Source organism: Anopheles maculipalpis, chromosome 3RL (assembly GCF_943734695.1).
Source record: "Anopheles maculipalpis chromosome 3RL, idAnoMacuDA_375_x, whole genome shotgun sequence".
In the NCBI taxonomy this organism is placed as follows: Eukaryota; Metazoa; Arthropoda; class Insecta; order Diptera; family Culicidae; genus Anopheles; species Anopheles maculipalpis.
In genome coordinates this window covers 16,044,850-16,065,903 of record NC_064872.1, presented here as the reverse complement: position 1 = coordinate 16,065,903, position 21,054 = coordinate 16,044,850, and the positions used below count along the sequence as shown (strand labels likewise).

The window sequence follows — 21,054 nt, the reverse complement described above, 5'->3', positions numbered from 1 at the left end:
CCGAAGGGCTGAACGGCGGATGAGTTTTCCGTTTTTGGTTTTCCCATTTATGATATTTGTTATTCCGCGGTGCCATTGTGGGCTATCAATAAATGTAACGTCTTGCGGTCAGTTTTTTGAAGGTGTATATGTGTGTGTGTGTGTATGCGTGGACAATCATATAATGGCGAGGGTTGTTTTGGTTTCTCGGTGTTGTAATGTCTGTGGTCTGGGGTTAAACAGCAGAGTTAACAAGTCTTGGAGAGAGAAATGTTCAACTTACAGGAACCTACATTGTGGGTACTCAACAAGGTTAAGAAAATAATCCAACATCCACATCACATCCTTTTAAACGTTTTCGTGACTTGTCAACCATGGGCCGAGTCATGAGCGTATGAAGTCTAAAACCGATCCATTTCGTCGCAGGTGGATCTGTTGGGTGATGTGTGTCTCGACCTCGAGCGACACCAGCACGCACCCGAAGGCGCCCTTTTACACTGTATGCAACCCCGTTCGTCACGAGCCTTCTTGATGGACAGGCGCAGTGGCCTATTCATTTAGTGTGGGGCAGTAAAATTTATACACTTTTTGGAAGCGCCCCGAACCTGTCAGCTCCGCTGTGAAGCATAAATAAGAAAGAGAAGAAAAAAAAAACGTAAAGAACAGTCAAAGTGACGTGAAGGAGCCGGCAGCTGTGCGGAAGGGCGTACACGCCTCAACGTGTCCGCCAGGCTGAAGACGCAACGTTTCTCGGTAGTCTGTCCCGCAGCGGTTGCTATCCGCTTAGATGTTAATCTTGCGTAAAACATGCAAGCATTTATTAGAGGAAGTACTTTATGCGTGTGCGTTGAGCGTCTTCTTTTTTTTCCACCCGAGCTCATGGGTGATTGCTTTCAGGTGCGTTTGCGAAGTTACTCTTCTGGTTGACTGTTCTAGGTAATGGTGGAATAAGAGAATGAAATTACATTTAATAGCTTTATGTTGCGCAGAAAAGTATTCGTTGAGGCTCTTCGCTAAGCTTGTATCCAGAAATGGATTTAAAAATCGATCTAGTACACAAGATGTATCTATTGGGTTTCGATCTTGGAGATCTCAACTCCCTGTGGCTTCTTTCACGATTAAGTACTTGGCACTTAAAGCTTTATCCTTAAAAAAAAACTACTCTTTACCCATTTTGTCATCCCCAAAGTTGGAGTTATATCTTTATTTTTACACTTCAATACACTTCGAAGCAAGATGAAGATGTTTCGCTCAAGTTAATGGATGAAATGACTTCCAGGGCATGCTCGTTTGCTTTTAACATCTCCCCAGACGGTGATGATGAATACTCCTGTGCATGCGGCGACCGTATCAGTTATGTGATTCATAGCCTTTTAACAGCTTTATGATGTACAGTCGCGTCACTCGTCCGGACGGTACCCTTCGGCGTTCGTAACAAGTTTATTCTGCTCACCTCTTCCGAATGAGATGGATGTCACTATAATGGCAAAAACAACAACCAACTATAGAACACAAGTGGATGAAGGAGATTTAACCACCAGCCGTTTGGATTTCCCCTCGCTAGTACGAACGGTGTGTGTGTGTGTGAATGATAAATGGAGTCGAAGCGACATTTTTCGATATGATTGATTTTTCTGTCAAAATGTGGCCCACGAACCGTGACACGTTGAGCGACCAAAGTGACCGTTAACTGGACGGGACGCAGCCTTTACTCACAGCGCACGGATGACAGGTTGATAAGAAGGTATGTTGGGTATCACGCGGGGACTCCGGGGTCCGTTCGTGTGAATCGAAGCAGCTGGCAATGAAAGAAAAAGTCGTTCTTTTTGCATGTCATCGCAAACCCGGCTGGGGCTTTGGTGCAATCAAAACGATGTCAAACTTCATCCAGTGCTTGTTGTCATCGTTGAAGTGGTCGACAGGGGAATAAAAAGGTGGCATGCGGGAAAGCGTATCTTGCAAAAGGTGTAAACATTCTCAGGTATTATAGGGCAATATTTACTTTGGCACGGTTTCAACGTCAGCTGACTAATGCTTCGAATCAATAGACTGTTTGCTAATGATCGACAGGATATTGTTTATGTGAGAATTTCGAATGTGACAGTTCTGTGGAAAAAGATTGTTTTATTTTTGTTTGTAGTTTTGCATCATCATCACCGACATTGCATTTCAAAGCACGCCAAGTACATCATTAATAGCAAACTACTATCAGGTGTTTCCCTTACACCGGAGGAACGTTTCGGACGCTTGTTCTGCTTTTGCATGGTTCTGTGCAGGCACGTACAAATGATCGGATGCCATCGGCAAACAGCAACTAATCGCAAGCAAGAAACGCAAGAAACGCGAAGCATAGAAGAGAAGTTTTCCTCTTTAGCAAAGCCAAGCTGACAACTTAATTAAAGGGCAACCGGGAACGGGAACGAAGCAAGAACACTGACGCTGCGGTGATACAAGTTTTACAAGACAGCGAAAAAACAAACCCAAACCAGCTAGTTGATCAAACTGTTGTATTATAAATTATGCAAAGATAAGTCATGCCTCTCCCGGCCATCGGCTAGACGGTCGGGGTGTACTGCTTTCCTTGGGAACGCGCGACATTCAATCCATCGGCGCGACTCATTGTCGGTATCGGCGGCGAAAAGCGATCCAATTCCGGCGGGAAGTTTTTATGAGACTCATCCCAGCGGTTTATGATGCGATGTAGCCACGTCTCGCCGTATACAAGCGCACAGGCAACGATCAGGTAACTTTCGAGCCAAGTCTTTGGAGAATAGTTTTTAATTCTCTTGCCCAGATTCAGTTAGACTCCCAACCCACAGACAAGATACAGACCGCACAGTGCCTTCAATCTATGCCCCCATGCGGGCGCCTTTCCCGTCCCAACGGTGCGTTGCGTTGCGATTCGTGACGTGGTTTTTGAGAGATGGTTTCGGAAGATCATCGGCGTCGGTAAATGGGCTGGTTAAGTTTTATTAGACCCATAAAGATTTGATCAAATCACCGCCCGTGAGCGAGATTAGTGGCTTCACGGACGCCTAGTCGTTTTCACCCTGGCGGCGTCTTGTTTTTTTCCCCCCGGGTCTGAGCGCTGTTTGAGGAACTTTGTGCTAATTTAATGACAGTTATGATTATGCGCGACAAAGTGTACGATTTGTAGTAGGATGGTTTTTCTTATGAAGAGACTACATTTTGGGAATCTTTTGAATAGGGTAGTTGAAATGGAATGTGAAAGATATATGGGAAATAAATTTGTATCTTTTTCATAAACTACCTCACGTGTGCTCTATAGCCATAGATATGAATCTAAATGATTATTACTTTATAGAAATCCTTATCAAACAAATTTGATACGAACACCAGTATAGCAATATCGGATAAATATGTAAATAAATCCAATTTTGAACATTAAAAAAAGACGATAATTTCCTACCAGGAACTTCATAATTCCTAGAATACACAATCTTATAAATTTTCACCCGAAATGCATACAAAATAGAGACACTAAAGAGGATCCTTGTGGATTGATAAATGCTCGAACGATCTTTCATCAGCATCGATGATCAGCAAAGCCCGAGGACATCAATGTGTCATTAATTGATGATTCAATTTTACTAACTCGCCACCTCACCCCTGCGCACGGATTCGAGTTGTTGCGCGGAAACTTTATTTTAAGACACCAAACATTGCCAAAAACCGATCTCGTGATGCGGTGGTCTGATAAGGTCCATTCCGACCGATCCTTCTAACCGACCGAAAAAAAAAAAACAAGGGGAAGTTTAGCAGACATCGTTCAACAGCGCGCGCAAAGTAGAGATTAGTGTACGAAGATTAGGCGTTGACAGGAAATGGCTTCACTCCTTTCGGTTGCTGATGATGCTGCCGTTTGGATGCGAGTTCCCGGGCCGGCCCGAACCACCCGCTTTCAGGCAGGTGGGCCTCTGGATAAATCGGAAATTTATTCAAATTTTTGCTCGCGGTTCTGGGGCCTTCCTTTTTTGTTTTTTTCTTGCGGCCCCCTTCGATCGTTTTCAAGCGGGTGTTGGCGATCCTTGTGCGTTCACCCCGGGCGGTGAAAAATGCTGATGCTGGTGTGTATTAGAATTTACAGGATTACTACCACGGTTGGAATGCGAAGAGAAGGAGATGTATGCGCCCGAATCTCGCGAATCGCGCTTATCTTGGTAGCGAAATCTGTTGGTAAAAATGTTCAATTCGGGCCAAAACAGAAAAAAAACGGGAGAATTATTGACATGAATCTCATTACCAGTCATTAATGGTGACTAAGAATTATCACTTCTTCGGAGCCCTGCTTTTTTTCGTAGCGGTGAGTTCGGGACAAGAGTCTCCGGGACCGGTTGAAGAATGAAGAGATACTGTCAATCCCTTCCCCATTAAGCGGTAGGAATATGGAGGATTTGTTTTTTTTTTTTGTGAAGAAGAAAATATATAGGTCGCTAGTTGACCCTTGCGGGTTTCCCTAATACCGTACCGCGTCCTTGTCTCACCCGCTTTCGGACGGGTAGAGTAATGCTAAATCCACGTCGTAAGCGGGGAACCACTTCATTGGGTAACCTTAGGAAGTCTCGAGCCAGTGGTTCGAGTTCGGGCGGAGCTCAGTTTTAAGCAGCAAACGGGATCAAAACTATCGCCTCCGGCAACAGACTACCTATGGCAGCACGGCACTGTACGGAGGCCGCGTTTTCCCAGCCCTTGGCGGTCCCTTGTTTGCAGACTCCCGTGTTTTGTCACATCGTCGAGCATATCGGGATGCGTTTCCCGCCCATTGCTTCGCCCTGCTCGGCAGGATGCTACGTGTACTTTGGTCGAAGGGTTTGGCCCTCGTAACCCCGAGCGTTTCATCACGAAGCTTGTCGGTGCTTCCCGCTGTGATAATGTGCCGGTATCGGGAGCGTCGCTTGTTTATGCTATATCTCAATTACTATTGTGAGGGGAGAAGACACGTCAGACGGACGGTCGGTGTCAATCAACCGCTTGCGTTTTCGGTATGGCGGTGCAGCTTGAAAAACATATTTTTCCTGTTATTGTAATCCATTGTTTGTGGGTTGTGTCCGGTGGAAGATCCTACCGGAGCGAAATACGGCGTCTGTGTGTGTTTACCCTTACGACGTATTTAGGGTCTCCGGTTCCGGTTCCAATTTCCGACCGGGTGAGCACCGGTGGGGGGTCTTGCTGTGAAATATTCAACCAAGCGCCATTGGCAACACCGGTACAAGTTTCACAGATATTGAACTGAGGTGCAAACGTGTTGTTCGATTTACTAGGGGTCTCTAGGGGTCGATTGAATAAATTCGATAATTACGGTATTTGTTTAAGGATAAACACTGTCACGCATGATTTCGGATGAATTTCGTTTCCCCTTTTTTTTGTTCTGGACAGTCTGGGCTATAGAGTTAGAAATGGCTGGTTTTTAAAACCATTGAAGTTTGCTCCTGTCGTATGGGAATGAAGTACCAGAAATAGGATGAAACTATTTCAAAAGTGTTGCGGTTTCGATAACGGTCGCTTTCTGGTGGTTTTAGAATTGCCTGAGGGTATGTTTTGGCTTCATTAAATATGTATTGAGTATCAAACTAACGCTGATTCTTCAGAGAGTTTTTGCTTCTTACCAATATTCTGAGCAACTTTACGGGTTAAGCACATTCTACAATATCCAGTTTGTACCATTGACGCTTTTTTTTATGGCCGACAGACGCAAAGTTGGCGATTATATTTTTACGACTGTTTGGACCGTATTTGGGCCATCATTCATATTTCTCCCTCGTTGGCTAGTTTCAAGTATGGGCGTCTTTGCAACTCTTTGGAGGACACAGTGTGTCCAAAGCGAACGCAACGGGGCTGTTGTGTTGCTATTTGCATAATCAGCACGTTTCGCTCGCAGTGGCTATAAAATGCACTCCATAAAGCTGACGTTGCACATCGAGCACGGTGTAAGAGTACCGTACCGACCATTTTGGAGACAAGGCCCGTACAGTGGGCGTACTGCCGTCTATCAAGCGGGACAACTCGAGCGCAGTCAGTGTGTCCTTGTATCAGGTCCCGTGGAGCATCCGGCGACAGCTAACGCGTAACGGCGCCGCGAACGATATTTTGAAATCGTAATCGGATATCTTGCGGCCGGTTAGATCCTTATCGGATTCCCCGGTGCGCTGTGGTGTGCTACAGGTATCATACCGGCAACCGGGGAAGATCAGCGCGAACAACAACAACATAAACACACGTTGTACAAGTACGCAAAAATAATACAACACGTGTAAATATATATCATCCGTCAAGATGGCGGTGCAGGATGTGTCCGTTGCTCCACGAAGAAGAACTCCTGTACGGTGAGCGTGTAGATTACAGATTTACAGGCCCATGTGGTATGCCGAACATCATCAGCACACCGTATCAACGCGCGGATGCATCGTTGGAGATTACGAGCAGCTTAAAAAGTATGATTTATGCAGCTGCACATTCGGCATCGCAACCGTGCAAGTTGCTTTATCCTTTCGAAAAGCAAACGATACGGTCTTATTTTCGCTTCTCATTCCTTTGCGTACTACGTTCGACAAGGATCTACCAGATCTTGGTAGCCAGATATGCACCAATATTATTCCATTTTGGTGACGCATAAAACTCTCATCCACATTTCTGACACATTTGAACACGGTCACGGTGTCCCATCGGCACGGTGTGGCGTGTACGTTATTTGTGCGTTTTGATGTTGGGTGATTTGAGTCACGATCGGTACTCACCCGATCAGTCCGACGAGTTCAGAACGACCTTGCGATCCCAGCCCCGGGGGCCGGGTGGAGCAAAACGCTTACGGAACTGGTATCGCATTTCGCCGGGCGGCAACAAATCTGAAACGAGTTCACCGTGCAACGGTACAGCACCGAAGGGAACGGTGCGAATCACCCAATAAATTAAAGCACTCGTCGACAAGCTGACAGGAGCGAACGAACGAACGAGCCCGTAAGCGTCCCGAATGTGCTGCAGGTCCTTCGCTTTCGTGCGCGCGAGCCTTTGGTCGTAAATCAGACATTTTACCGTCCAGTTGCTGAATTGGTACGACGCGGAGATGGACCATGCGAGCGACGTTGCCGTAGCGGTGGGAACGTTTTCCTGTGCGTGTGTTTGCCGATGGGAAATGTAAAGGCTACTATTACGTGACGACACGATGACCCGTGACAAAATGTGATGTGTTTGCTTTGTTGGCGAAGAAGTATGAACACAGGCGCTGGCAGGTTTAGGTTACAAATCTTAGCTTCAAATCACTCACCCATCATTGGCGTGGAGCAGCCAGGAGTCCCAAAATTTCCGAAAAACGATACACGGTTCCGTCCTTCTGCATTACATCAGAATGGTTCAATAAAGTTAATTTATAATTCAATATAGTGTTCATTTTTATATCGACGCCACAAGGCGGCGTGTGACAGTTTAGGTCCTCCCGTAAGGGTTTCAGCTTCAGCTAGGTTCGTTGTTGCTTGTCTGCTTGCTTCAACTGGGCAGCCGTGGAAGAAAACATGGCCTTTTTTCTGTCGTGTTCGACCCATCTTCGCTCTACCAATGGCCCACTGGACCTCGGGTAGGATCGTACGGCAGAAGCTGACGATCATACGGCTTGTAGCTGGGGTTGTGTCGTTTTAGTGAGTTGTTTAGCGTTTATCAGTTTCCCATCAGAAGCACCAGCAGCAAGCAGCAGCATGCAGCAATCTCAACAGCAACCATCCGCTGTAGAAACCTCTGGTTGTTTGCCGGTGCGACAGATATCATCGCTATCGGTCTACACCATCGCGGGCGCTTTCCATTCCCAGCGCTTGTTCTCCGGTTCCTTCCAGCAGCTCTTCGTGATCGGTCTCCGGTTGCTTCGGTGCCAAACCTGCTCGAAGAGATTCTGTTTCTTTTTATTATCGTTTTATAAGAAAATCAATAAAAAATATCTTAATTTTAGATCTTTCTTCCCGAATAATGGTGCCCGGGCGTGCAAGCGTTTGGGAAGTTGTTCGCGCCGGGTTTTGTGGACCGCATACAACGCTGCTAATGGTGATTTGTGTTCGGACGCGCGTGTCTCCCGGCTGCAGGGAGAGCGACCACCTTCTTCCACCGAAGATCGATGTGGTCCATAGCGTACGGTGGTTGAGTTGAAGTTGAAGAGAAGAAGTTGAAGAATTATTCCTACCCATTCTCCCTGTCTCGGATGAAAATGCTCGGTCTCGGTGGTTAAGGAATCGTTTAGGGAAATAATTTACGGTTATTATTACGCGTGAGTGATCTCTACACCACTCGGAAATCAACCAAATAGACACAAAATCTTGCGATCACACACACACTGCCTCGCCGGGTTTTTTGGGGTAGGGAACTCAGACTGAATCTCTAGTGCGCTTGGTGTTGGATTGTTTTGTAGATCGAGTAACGATAGCGATAGTGTCCAGTGATAAAGTGTCTTGAAGTTCTTGCTGCTAGTGAAACTGAAGCTTTCTAGTTTTCCTTCCCTTTACGTGACGCTGGTGACCGATGGGTTTAGGTTTTCATTCCGAGAAGCTCATGCGAGCGTCTTGAAATGAGGTGAATCTTCCAGTTTGTAGTAGATGACCGTGTAACAAACGTCACAGAGAAGGTTTTGGTTACAAGGTTGAGCTGTTTTTACGCACGAAAAGATCTTATTTATGAGGTCAAGCAGAGCTTTGGGGGAAAGATTTATTTACAGCCAAGTATTCTCACCAGATTGAGCGAATCGGATTCGATTGTAATTATTATACCTACAGAGAGTCCTTGGTTTAGTAGCAAGATTTACACCTGCACCTCGAGGCCTTCGTTTCTTGTAACTGAAAGAACGTCTGCAAAGCTCCAATCGGTTCGAAGCGTAACGTTTTATTCACAATACCCACAGGCGCACGACTTTGGCAGTGCTATAAAACCTATTCATAGGCCATTTAGTGATCGTTAACGAGTGTGAGCAGTCGCGCGCGCGCCCGCGAGCTCACGCATTGAACCATAAATTCTGGATGTTCTGGGCCTTCGTTTTACTTGTTGCGAATATGAATTCACCTCGATTGGTGTCATCGTAAAGCTGTTGCATTTGGCGGATGTGATTCACGGCTCTGTATCGTTTGACCAACGTCACGGCACGGTCACGGAACATTGGTGGATGTGGATTTTGTGAACGTGAAAGGACGTCAACGTTGGTTGGGGACAGAAACAAAGTGTGTTTTGTTTGTGCTGTTTGCGCACAAACCGATACATTAATGTCAATCGATCAAGCAGAACTGTTTTCATTTAGTTTTGCGTTTTTTTCTGATTCTTTTGCCACATGAATCATGTCATGTTTTGTGCGTAATTTAAACGAAAAACTTGAATGCTCAGTTGTGAAAGAGTCAAAGCGTGATCGTAAAGTGCGTAGTTTCGCCAACTGTCTTATAAATCGGTATAATGAACAGTTTTACTAGCAATGAATTTTAAGATCAAATAGCGCAAGTTTAAGTTCAAAAAAAAAAAAACAACTCCCCATCCTAAACGATCCCTTTTTCTAGTGTGGCAGAACGAGGCGCGAGTAAACTGACTTGTAGCGTTTGCGCCCACAAAAAAGCACTGCACAGACGTTGGGCGAGCATTTAAACGCATCTTGGGCACATTTCCTAAAGTCATAAAGCTTAAATTTACGACAAATAAATCATTCCTCGCACGGGGTGAAATGAATATAAAAAAAGAAGTACACTGCAGAACGAAATCCGAGTAGAAAATCAAAAAAAAATGTAATCCAAGCGAAATGAGTTAAGCGACTACGGCCATTCTGCCCGTCAGTCAGTCAGTTAAAGATGGACTTGATCTGCCGTTCGGGCGGCAAGACGACTCTCCCCGAAGCCAATGCCAGCCAATCAGACCGACCGGCGGACAGTAAAAGGCTGGTCCGGCGACGAACGGACGGGCTTGTACGTACAACTTGTTGGTCCGGCCGGATCTTCTTGGATCCGAAAATCTTGGCGCAACCCTGCAAACCGTTTGTCGCCTTAACGCGCACCACCCCAATCGTTTGGTCTGCGATCGTTTCCTTTACGCTGATGCCCCGTGTTCCAAAACCGGAACGAATCTCGTCCCGTGCCCGTACCTGCTCTCCCGGGTGCTGCAGCTACAAACCGCGAATGGGATTATGATGAACGGCCCAGCCCGAGACATTCGTCTTCCGTGAACGGGTACATGATTTACGGATATCTCAATTTAGATATCATATTTTACAGTTCGCCACCCTTCTCCTACCTTTGCCGGCATGCGTATGTATGTGTGTGCGTTTCTGGGTGGAGAGAAAACGAGTGTGGGGAATGATAAATTTCCTCACGTGAAGCAAAAACTGCTTTCGGTTTCGGTGTCGGTGAGCGATCTGTCTCAACCTTGCTTGCTCTTTTTTCCTTTTTTGTGTTGTTGTATGGGTGCCTAATGTTCCGCGTCTGATGGAAATTTGATCCCGGGTGCATCGTGGCGTCCGTGGGCACTGCGATCCGCCCTGCCTTCAACCAATCGCAGGCGTCTTCTTCTCGCGCTTGTGCAAAATCTAGAGGTGGGGCAATAAAATATCGCCCCAGAAACTGCATCAATGCAATTTTCCTGCCCGTGGAAAGGGTGAAACGGAGTGTAGGAAAATGGCAACAATATGTTGAGCATAAAAATTTTAACCTCCCCAAAACAAAACAACAACAACAAAAAAAACTGCAAAAACAGAGCAGTAAAACTGTTTCTTACGAAAACGGTGACATATGCAGCTTATAAATCATTCCAAAAAAGAAGCGCGTAAACCAAACCATCTCCGCGACAAGCTAAAGCAAAGACTCGACTCCAGTCGGCTCTGGGTGCCATCGGTTGACGCGAGTGCGAGATGGATTTAATGTCGTGTTCCGGGAATCAGAGCAAATTTTTCATCCGAATAACAAATAAAAATGCCATTCCTTGTTTGGTTGCGATGTGGCGTCACATTCCTGGGATCGGGCTTATCACATCGTGAGCTGACGCGAAATTTGTGCTGATGGCGGTGCCTTGATGAGTCCTAGCTGTAGAGATGCTTCAATTTTCACGCCTAATGTTGGGTGCGTTTAGTCGGAGAAAACCGTTTCTTCTTTGTTGCTTTTGGAAATTCATTAGGAAATGACTGTAAAACTCAAACTCTCTTTGCTCTAACTTCCGGAGTAAAGTTCCTATAGACGATCAGGACATGATTCGATATCTGGTTCTGTTGTGTGAAGAACCGTTTCCCTACAGACTGCCTCGTAATACCATCCCAAAGAAGGCAATATTTTGCAAATCCTAAACTGCAACTGAACCATGCAAATGAGGCTCCCATCAACGAGGGACACTTCCAGGGAATTTTTTCGGCAGCTTGAGTTCAAAACCTCTTTTTCCTGCACTGAAATACTTATCTTTTTCGCCGTTTGTTATTGTGGAAGTTAATTTAGCCGAAAAATTGACGTCAAGCAGCATGCGTGGCAGGGCGGCAAAAACAATGCAACGAAAATTGCTCGGAAAAGCTACCAACCGTCAGCGGGATGCAGTGAGGCGAGAAATCTGCGCCATCTCCCTTTGTACGGCTAAGTGAAATTTTCCGCGAAAGAAAAAGGAACTAATACCGCCCGACACAGACAATGCGAAGAGGTAAAGGCGAAGAAGTTAACGATTGTCAAAATATGATGTGCAAAATGCAAATGTGCATATGCATCCATGGGAGAATGCGCGGTTGGCGTTGTCTGTTTTGTGGGCAGATGATGTGGTTGATGTATTTACCGCACACTGTGTAAATGGGAATTCAGGAACAATGAGCCACTGAGTTTGGTAGGTCGTCGATTAAGATAGACCCACTTTAGCATACAAAAATTTAAACTTCTATGCATAAATTTTGAGGTTTTTGTGTTAAACTATAAAACCTAAATCGAACCATAGAGCGACCTTCTCGAAAATCGATTAATCTTGTTGGCTAACGTTTACTTTCCCTGCGTTCCATTCTTGCCCTCCCCGAATCATCATCATAATCTCCCGGTCAACGAAAACGATTCTGACAGCTTTCCGCCGCGAATAAGCTGATCGCTAGTCAAAACAGCATGAAACGGGAGCAGCAACAGAAAACAAGGGGGCTAAACAACAAGACGCAACATGCGCTAGGAAGAACACCCACCATTGCCACCTTTTGAATGAAGTTACGCTCGCCAAGGAACACGAAAAGCAGTAGGATGAAGGGAAAACTCGCGAGGCAGAAAACTAAAACAAACACACTACGTAAACAAAATACTGACACAGGCGAGCGAAGAAAACGAGTTGAAAATTGAAAAATTATGCAAATTAAATGTTAATTTTATTTAATCAACGAGTAATTTATGAATATTTGAAAAATTTGAATAAGTCGAGAGCGAACAACGACAAACCACTGAAAGGAGAACCAGAACGAAAGCAGAAAAATCGCATTCACTCGAGTCCCGCTTACAAGTCATACGAAAGGAACGTGCAACAAAAGTTCTCGTGTAGTAATACTGTTGAGAAACACACTTCCTGCACCGGCATGCCGGAATCGATGTTACACGAGAGCGATCGCGAGCGCGTGAAGCAAGTTTCGTTTTTCTTCCAGATTTGGCCCAAAAACCAGGTTTCCCAGTCTCAGCAATATTTAAAAAAAAAAAGTTCACATCGCTGGGACAGATTAACGAAAGCGTACAAGGGAGAGCGATCATCAACGAAATATACGAGGACAGGCTACGATACTACTCATTTGTATTCTGAGCTTTTAATAAAGATAAGAACCGAAAAACGAGAAATGGCTTCTTGTGCGCGGCAAAGGTGAACGGTGGTTGTGTGTGATCTTGGCTTTTGTTCCTCTGCTCCCACTCTTGCTCCGGTGGTGGTGGTGGATCATCATCCCGTTCGTGGTGAAGCCCCGGGGAAGCCGGGAAGGAAGTAAATGGCTCTGTTAGGAAAGTAACGTGCAGCTCTCTGCATCTGCATGCGCACGGGACGGCTTCCACCGTTTCGGTTTCCTTCGGGTGCTAAGTGGGTCAATTAATTTTTTCAGACACGACCGATTTATAACCGTCCGAGCGTTGCACTTGGTGGTTTGTCGCCACCACGCAAATGTGAGGTACAGCCGCTCGATAATGTGTCAAATTTAATATACGGTGTGGCATTTTTTTTTTGGGGGGGTTTTTTCCATGCTCTCGCGAGACTTTTGCGACGATAATTTAATCAACATCGTTAGTGCTCCTATCGGCGATGATAAACGAACGTGAAGACCGTTCTGGGAGCGCTCACATTATCGTAATTCGGTGAAGTATGTTCGCGCTTTTTGGGCATAGGGTTCGTGGGACCGGTCACGGTGACGATGATGGCCATGCTTATCGGACAGGTCGTGTTGAATGAAATTTAGTAGACTTGGTAGATTTTACCAGCTTATTTTACTGAATGAATAAGTAGGCGAGCTCTAAATGGTTTTCATGCAAGACGAGTTCTCAAGTCTTACGGTGAATGGTTAGGCCAGCTGCAGGAGTGGCAATAAGTTTGGGTTCAAATGCGACATGTTTCGTGTTCTAGTATCCTATGCTATCTTTGTGATTTTGGTAGTAAATGAAACATGCTTGGTTTGCATTTTTCTGGATTTCATATGATTTTTTTCACTCATAACAAGCAGAGGCCTCAGTATAATTTTTTTGCTAAGAAACTCTTTATACGAGACATTCTAAGGCTGGAGTTACAGCTCGGCCTTACGATTTTTGGTCCTACAATCTCTAATGTCGAACAAATGAAAATTGTCATTTTATTCATCTGTCAAATCCCATACACAATTTTAAATAATTGTACGACCAAAGATCGTGCGGCTGAGCAGTGACTCCAGCCTAAAAGATACAAGTATTTTTCTATTAATTTCAGACATAAGCTCAGGGCTCCTTTCGTCTCCATCTATTAGTTTCTGGCATCAGCTGAGGGCTCCTTTCGAACCTTTCAGTCTTCTTATAGGAAGATCTTACTTTGGTTATGTAAAGTTAACGATGAAAGAGAAACTTTAAAAATATTATTATAAGAAATATGATTGCTAATGTGTAATTTAAATATTTTTTGGCACTAAAAATAATAACATGATATACGAAGCCAGCTTAAGTAAACGATGATATTAGGAAAAAAAAATTTATCTCTTAAACTGTTAAAAAAATACTGATACTCTCCCTTACACTTTTGTCCACTAGTGTAACTGACATGATCACCTCTACGAACATTAACTGTGTATGTTTACAGCTTCACGGCGTGGGCCATTTTATCTTTCGACGACTTCCCGCAAACACAGGCTCATTCTCATCGATCACTACCGGGAGAAACAAAAAAAAAAAGAAACACGTACGAAGATTGCAGGTGTCTCTGTCCGTCGGGGAGTGAATTAGTTAGACAAACAAATGACACCCCAAAGATGGTAGCGTTCGGTCGGCTAGTTTACGGCCGGCCGTACCGGCTACACCGCAGATAAGCGTCAGATCATTATTGAAAGAAAGCATTATGATGATACTTAACCATCGGTAGCTGTTTGAAATATGGATGTTCATTTTCGAGCATCCCGTTCGGGAAGCTTTCTACCATTAGAAACGATTTCCTATGAGCCGGCCAGCAGGAAAGGCAATTATGTGACAGTTTAACACATGATTACCGGCAAGTTTGCTTGAGCGAAGGCGATTCAAATCGATTCGAGTTGGTGTTTCTGAGGTAATTTAGCAAGTACACTATGCGCTGTATTGTCGCTTCTTTACGTCTTGCTTAAGTTGTTCTGTTGCTGATGCTTGCATGCTCTAGAAAAATGACATCCCCTTTGGCAAGTACCATTTGTCAGCCATCCAATGTGTCTCTGTAGGTCTGTCACAACGTTTGAGGATTTTCTATTAACAGATGCTCTATTCGCACCCGTTGAATTAGCGTACAGCGTTTGTTATGAATGCCGAAACCGTCTGGCAGATTTATGAATGAAACACGATGTTGGCCACATGTGTTTGCAGAGCGAAATCTTCCCCAACTGGGCTGGGCGAATATCGGTCTTCCCTAAATCAGTCACCTCGCACACAGCGTTTGCCTTTTGTCGTCAAGATTGAAACCGTCGAGCAGCAGGTTCAATGTGAAGTTCGTAGACCGGATCGGAGATAGAATCTAGCGATCGCACATTTGCACACAGACACACACACACACGCCCCAAAAACGTATGCGTCCCTACGCGAGCTAAGGACCGTAAATAAGAAAATTTGTTAGCTATCAGCTTGAACTTCCCAGCAGGGCAAATCGGCGGGATTTGTTCCCCCGCCCTTGTGGCCCACCTTGAGGTCAGTGCTGCTGGCAGGAAGCTTCCGAGCGGATCGAATTCCACGTTGGGAGCAGTTATGAGTTATGATCCCGCTGGAAGTATTCGCACGCCGTTCGCTGTCCCCAAAGTCGTTGACGCATCCGCGGGAGCTTGCGCAGAAAGCGGGCTAGTCCTCCGGTCCACTCGATCGAGCTGGCGAGACAGAAAGAAAGATCGTAAAACGAATGCTCGACCCAGCAGGTGATGGATAAATTTGGGATAAGCAATACGCGTACGGTACCGGTATCATTTGCTACCTTCATCGTCCCGAAACGGATCCTCGACGCTTGAACATCATCACCGTTTTCGCTCTTCCCCTTTTCACACACTTTTTCTCAAAACACATCCTGACATCATGGGGGCCCTGATTTAGGTTTCGTTCGTTTTTTTTTTTTGCATCCAAATCGCGACGCGCTGAGTATGCGTGGATGCGATATTATTGAAATTTTTACGATCCACAAACAAAACATTAAATACCCCATATAAGCTTGCTAAAGAGCCAGCGAGCGATAACAGTAAAACCCAATATTTTATGTCTCTATTTATGAATATCTGTGTGACTCGCCACTTGCCTTCTCTGCCGTCCGTCGCATAATCTCCTGAAGAAATACACACACATTTCACACACATTCTTTGCGCGCGCGTGTGTGAGTGTTTGGGTTTCGTTGCATTTTGATTGCAACTTGCACTTCACTGGTTTGCGGAATGCTTTCAAGCGGGGTTGTCAGTTGTGACTGGCGAACGCGGTCGACCAGAGCAGGAAACGAAACGCCAAACGGTTTCTTTTCATTTTAATTCATGTCATCGGGGGCGAAGATCAAAAACCTCGTACCCGGGGCCGGAATGTGCGTATAATTTTGTGTCCAATTGAGAAGAATCCATGCGGCGGCTGGGGACGGTCTTAAGAAGGTCTGCACACTGCAGGTGCACACGGCCGTTAAGGCAATGGCAGGAACCGACCGGATGGCAAGCAGACAAGTGGATTGCGTGGTGGGCAATTTTATAGGAATATAGATTAAATCATAAGATCATAAAATCAGCATCCTCAGCGTGACAAGGGCACCCGCTGCTTGTACGTCAGCTGTTTCTGGCCTAGGAGCCCGTGTCGAGACAACGCCTCGTCGCCCCGTCGCGCCTTCTCGAATGCTGTGGGCTCAGGAAAACATAAAGTTTGGAATAAAATTTCACCCATAAAACGCGGTATCCAGCAGCGATACGACCAGGGGACTCGTTGGGGTCAGTTTTTAGATCGCCGGTACGTACTACGCTGGTACGCACACGGCGGGGCAACTTTTTACGATATGAGATGCAAAGAATGGGACGCAAATCGGATGTTTTACCTCAATTTCGGCCATAAAAAAATGCTACGAATATATGTACATTTAAATTGAAAACAAACAATTGCAAATATAATCAGCAAAAATGGATGTTCGATCACCATTTTCGAGGCTCAGCTGCAGATTCTAACACATTTCCAAGCAATCCTTAACTTACACGTATGAGACTGATGACAAAGCAAATGCGCCATCTTTTACAATTTATTTCCTAAGGTTTCTCAAACACGCCTAACGTAACGCCCCTAATTTCCTTGCGGCAAGCATCATAACTCATCGTTCTCTTCACCGTCGACGGGGCTTTAGTTCTGGGTCCCTGCACATGACAAGAACCCTTCGCGCATCGATGGGCGCGATCCGGTCACATCGGTGGACCCAAGTGACGTAGGCAAATGAGGAGGGTTCGCTGGAAAATCCGGACGAATATGATTAAACGCAATAGCAGCATTCGGTCGAACGATGTAGAACGAAAAATGTTGCATACCGCCTACAACATAAATTTCCAACGTTCCGTTTTTCCACCGAACTGGAACGAAGAATCGGCTGAAACATTTGGAAGTTGTGTGTGAGGGGTTGCTTTTCGCTGTAGCTTGTTGGGTACGCATTGGTATTTCGAACAGTTCCTTCTGCCTTTTCGGGGCATAGTTCGTTCGGGTCTGGAATTCTGGGAAAACAAATTCTATGCTCCCAGGTTCGACGCCGGTGGGCTCGTTGGGCCCAACAGATTTGCTGAGGACACTTGTTGTTCGAAACGCGTAATGTGAGTCGCGACTGTTACGGACTCTCTGGAGCATTATGAAAGATTAATGGGACGGCGTCTCGGATGTGTGTAGGAATCTTGTCGACGAGACGAATCGGAAACGGGATAAAAAGCGGAACGGATATTATTGTGGTGAGAGAGACGAAAAAAAAAATCACCAGGACTGCCGGCCCAAAACGATAATGGTTCGCTTAATAAGGCGTTTGTCTTGTCGCTCTTCCATCCGCAGGGTATTCGGTTCGCGACGATGCTCCAAGTGCTTGGCATCGATTAGTTCCTCCGAGCTGGTGATGCGTGCCCGGCACCTGGTGTTCCACATACGCTGCTTTTCCTGCGCCGTCTGCAACACCCCGCTTAACAAAGGCGACCACTTCACGATACGGGACTCGGCCGTCTTCTGTCGGTAAGTTTTTAGCGCGAGTTTTGAGACAATGTTTTGTACCTGCAGGACACATAAGTGACATTGCATTTGCCAATCCGCACTTCAGATCACACATCGAGCTTCCGCTTGAGGCCACAACATCGCTACCTGGCATGCCGATGCAGTGTCCTTACCAGAGCCAGTACAGCACGTCCCCGAGCGCTCCGCTCAGCCCGAGCGACTCGACGACGAGCGGAGGCAAGCTGAATCCGGCCACCTACTACCCACCGCATGGCGTTACCGGACTGCCGCAGCAACCACGCCAGAAAGGTCGTCCCCGGAAGCGGAAGCCCAAAGACATCGAAGCCATGACGGCTAGCCTCGGTAAGTAGTGTTTCCCTGTTGTTTCGTTGCATATGTATCACTTTGCTGAGCTAAACCACATCTGTTAAGATAAGAAATGTTGTGAAACGGTCATCTGTTAAAAGTTTTTTTTTTTTGTTTTTTGTGTCTGTTATTATTGTTAACCCTCTCATGTGGTCATGTTTCGAAATGTACGCTCACACGTAAACATTCCACCAGGGTCTGATGAACTCACCGTATCATATGTTACATTGTCTGATAACGATCGCTAGCGTTTGAATTTCGCAAAAGTTATGAATTTATGATCAGGCTTTGGATTAAAGAGAGAGAAAAAAAAAAACGGTGGCAGAGCGGCAGCCCAGTTTGTAATACAGTTGTTTCACCTCCCGCGAAAAGCCCGCTCCACAAGCTACCGCGGCACGCACGGCATCATAGATTCATTTATTTTGTCTTCATTTAATTTCCAACTTCGGCTACCCTGAACGGCTTGTCTGTGGCTTGTCTGTGTTATGATCGCGTGCATCAACTGGCTTAGCTTTAGATAAGCTGCCTTTTGCCTTGCGCTGGAGAAAGGAATGGAGAGACAGCGAGGGAAGAAATGTGTTTCAACAAGCGAACGATCGGATGTGGATCTGTTCGCACGCCTCTACGCAACATGGTTCGGTGAAAATTTATGATGCTACCCAAGACAACCCAGCCCTCGCTACCCCTTAGTTCTCCATTTCCATTTCATTTTCCAGGGCGGGAGGCGGTGGGACCTGTTCTGGCGGGTGAGTGCGGTAGCTTTTGCGGGCCGAGCGCCGGGGTGACAGAAATAAATAAATATTTAGTATGTAACGTTTGTGCGGAGTGATGAACGATGCAGATACGATGTGCCGTTCCGCGGCATCTGCCCCATCGGTGAACCGGTGTTGGGGCGGGTTTTTCGCGGGCAACTGTTTCGCGCCGGTTTGGTTCGCGCAAAAAAAAAAAAACGTGGCGATCTCTGAACCTGCCTCTGGTTGGACGAATGATGGCTATCGTTGTAATTGCTTCGGTGAGCTTTTAGCTACCACTTCACGAGGGTGGGGTTGCAAAGGGGGCTGGTAAATAGGGTGGAGAAGAGGTGGGACAAGATCAAGCTAAGTCCACCAAGGGAGTAGCAAAGGTTTATCCATTTGGCTTTTGCAGATATTGTTTTATGCCGTATCGCGTTTAATTCCAACTCCTCTCTCATTGCACGTACCGAGCACAGTGCTCGCCGGGCTGACCTTTTCCGTTTGAGTTCTCGTTTGCTGTATCGTATTATTTTCTGACCAGACTTGCCACCGTACCTTCCGCACCACAAATACGGTGCCGGCCGTAAACAACCATCCGGGCAGATGGTTTTGGTCCGCGTGTGTGTTCGCGTTTTGAGTGACAGGTCATGTCGCGGAATGTTGTTACGCTTTTTTTTGCGATCCGCGGTAGTGCAGCAGCGAAAAGGCGACTTAAGGAATAGAATGAAAAATGAAAGGATTTTTTTTATTATTATTTAGTTGGCTTGTGGTTATTTGTGTTGCAACAAACAAGACATGGCTGCTTGAGCACATTTCACAGGGCGCATGATTAATATGCGCCGATTAACTTGATAGTAAACACGGTGTAAATATTCATCGTTGTTCAAGAAAATTGGGAGAAAAAAACATTGTAGAAACGGTTCCTTGGAAGAAATAATCTATTGCAAGAATTCTTTGATTGTGGCTCTTAGAGCACAGTTCGAAAGCTCAAAAAATCGGTTCCCTTTCTGCTACGGTGGCAGTTTGCGAGTGCTAATGATGTGCCATTTACAAACGTTTTCCATTTCGGGCACGCCATTCGGTGATCGACGCTAGGAACAAGCGTCGTTTCCTCCCTTGGGAAGGTGTTCCACGTACGTGCGTAAATCTTTCCATCCATGAGCGTACCCAGTAGCTTAATTGCGCGTGATTTGATGCTTAATCCCCATTCGGGGGCTGAAAGGTCTAAAGCTTCCGAGACCTTTACCAGCGCTTTAGCCAGGCTCAACGTTCTCAATTTGGGGACTTAAGACCTCTTTAATATCACCAGAGGTCCGGAAATGGCTTCCGTGTTGCTTTGCATGTTTCCCGAGGTGCCCCGCTTTTTTCCTGGGAACCAAAGGCAAGATCGAAAGTTCTTACCCCTCAGCTATCAGAAGCTGGAAATCGTCCGAAACATCCGACCATTTTCGAAATTCCGGCCAGTGTTTGTGATGTCTATTAGAGAGATCATCGCATGGACAGGAATCACCATTCGCTACCGGTACCGGCAGGTGGGCATACGGTGGTGAACAACGAGGGCGCGGAAAGTAGCGTTTAGGCAGCTTCCAAGAATACTTGGGCCTGTCGGCGGTACCCGCTTATCTCTATTAGCACTCACTCGAAATGGATGAAAAATAGACAAATGCGCGCTGCACGCCTTCTGCCCTCACGGGAAGGGTTCCGGCCAAGTCCCAGCAAGGCCGCCATGTCTTGTCTCGAGGTCGCACCTCTTTTTTTTTTGTTTTGTTTTATTTCTCCCATAGTGTGTGCGTCGTTCACGTCTTCAACTGCTTCGGATGGTTTCACGATTATATTGCTCTACCGTACCGGATTCCCTCCTATTTCTTGGCGAACGGCAACAACGACCAGCAGCGGGCGGGTGGAAGAAGATGAGAAGTTTTGTTGTTTCTCGTGTGCGATCATTCCTTCATCCGTGGCCCATAAGGTAGTAAAGAAGTCGAAAAGTTAATAAACATATCATAAAGAAAGAGATTGTAAAAGGTCGTAGGTTCAATAAAAAAGGCCCGTGGTTTGCTCGAAGCCTACGGCATGCCCAGCGGGTCACTCGGTTGTCGGGTGTAGCAGAAGGGTGTTGTGATAGGGAGACCACGGCAAGATATACCAGTCCTTGAGAA

General features: G+C 46.0%; 2 protein-coding genes across 2 annotated transcripts in view; one reads left to right on the top strand and one right to left on the bottom strand.

Moving 5' to 3' along the window:
• The window catches only part of LOC126564902 (cyclin-Y-like protein 1), a 326,841-nt gene that overhangs the window by 118,443 nt on the left and 187,344 nt on the right, over positions 1 to 21,054 (bottom strand). The gene's annotated exons all lie outside the window — the stretch shown is intronic.
• The window catches only part of LOC126564658 (protein apterous-like), a 59,916-nt gene that overhangs the window by 33,406 nt on the left and 5,456 nt on the right, over positions 1 to 21,054 (top strand). The window contains exons 5-6 of the mRNA XM_050221746.1: positions 17,646 to 17,819; positions 17,905 to 18,161. Coding sequence (XP_050077703.1) covers positions 17,646 to 17,819; positions 17,905 to 18,161 — 431 coding nt within the window. The remainder of the gene's footprint in view (positions 1 to 17,645; positions 17,820 to 17,904; positions 18,162 to 21,054) is intronic.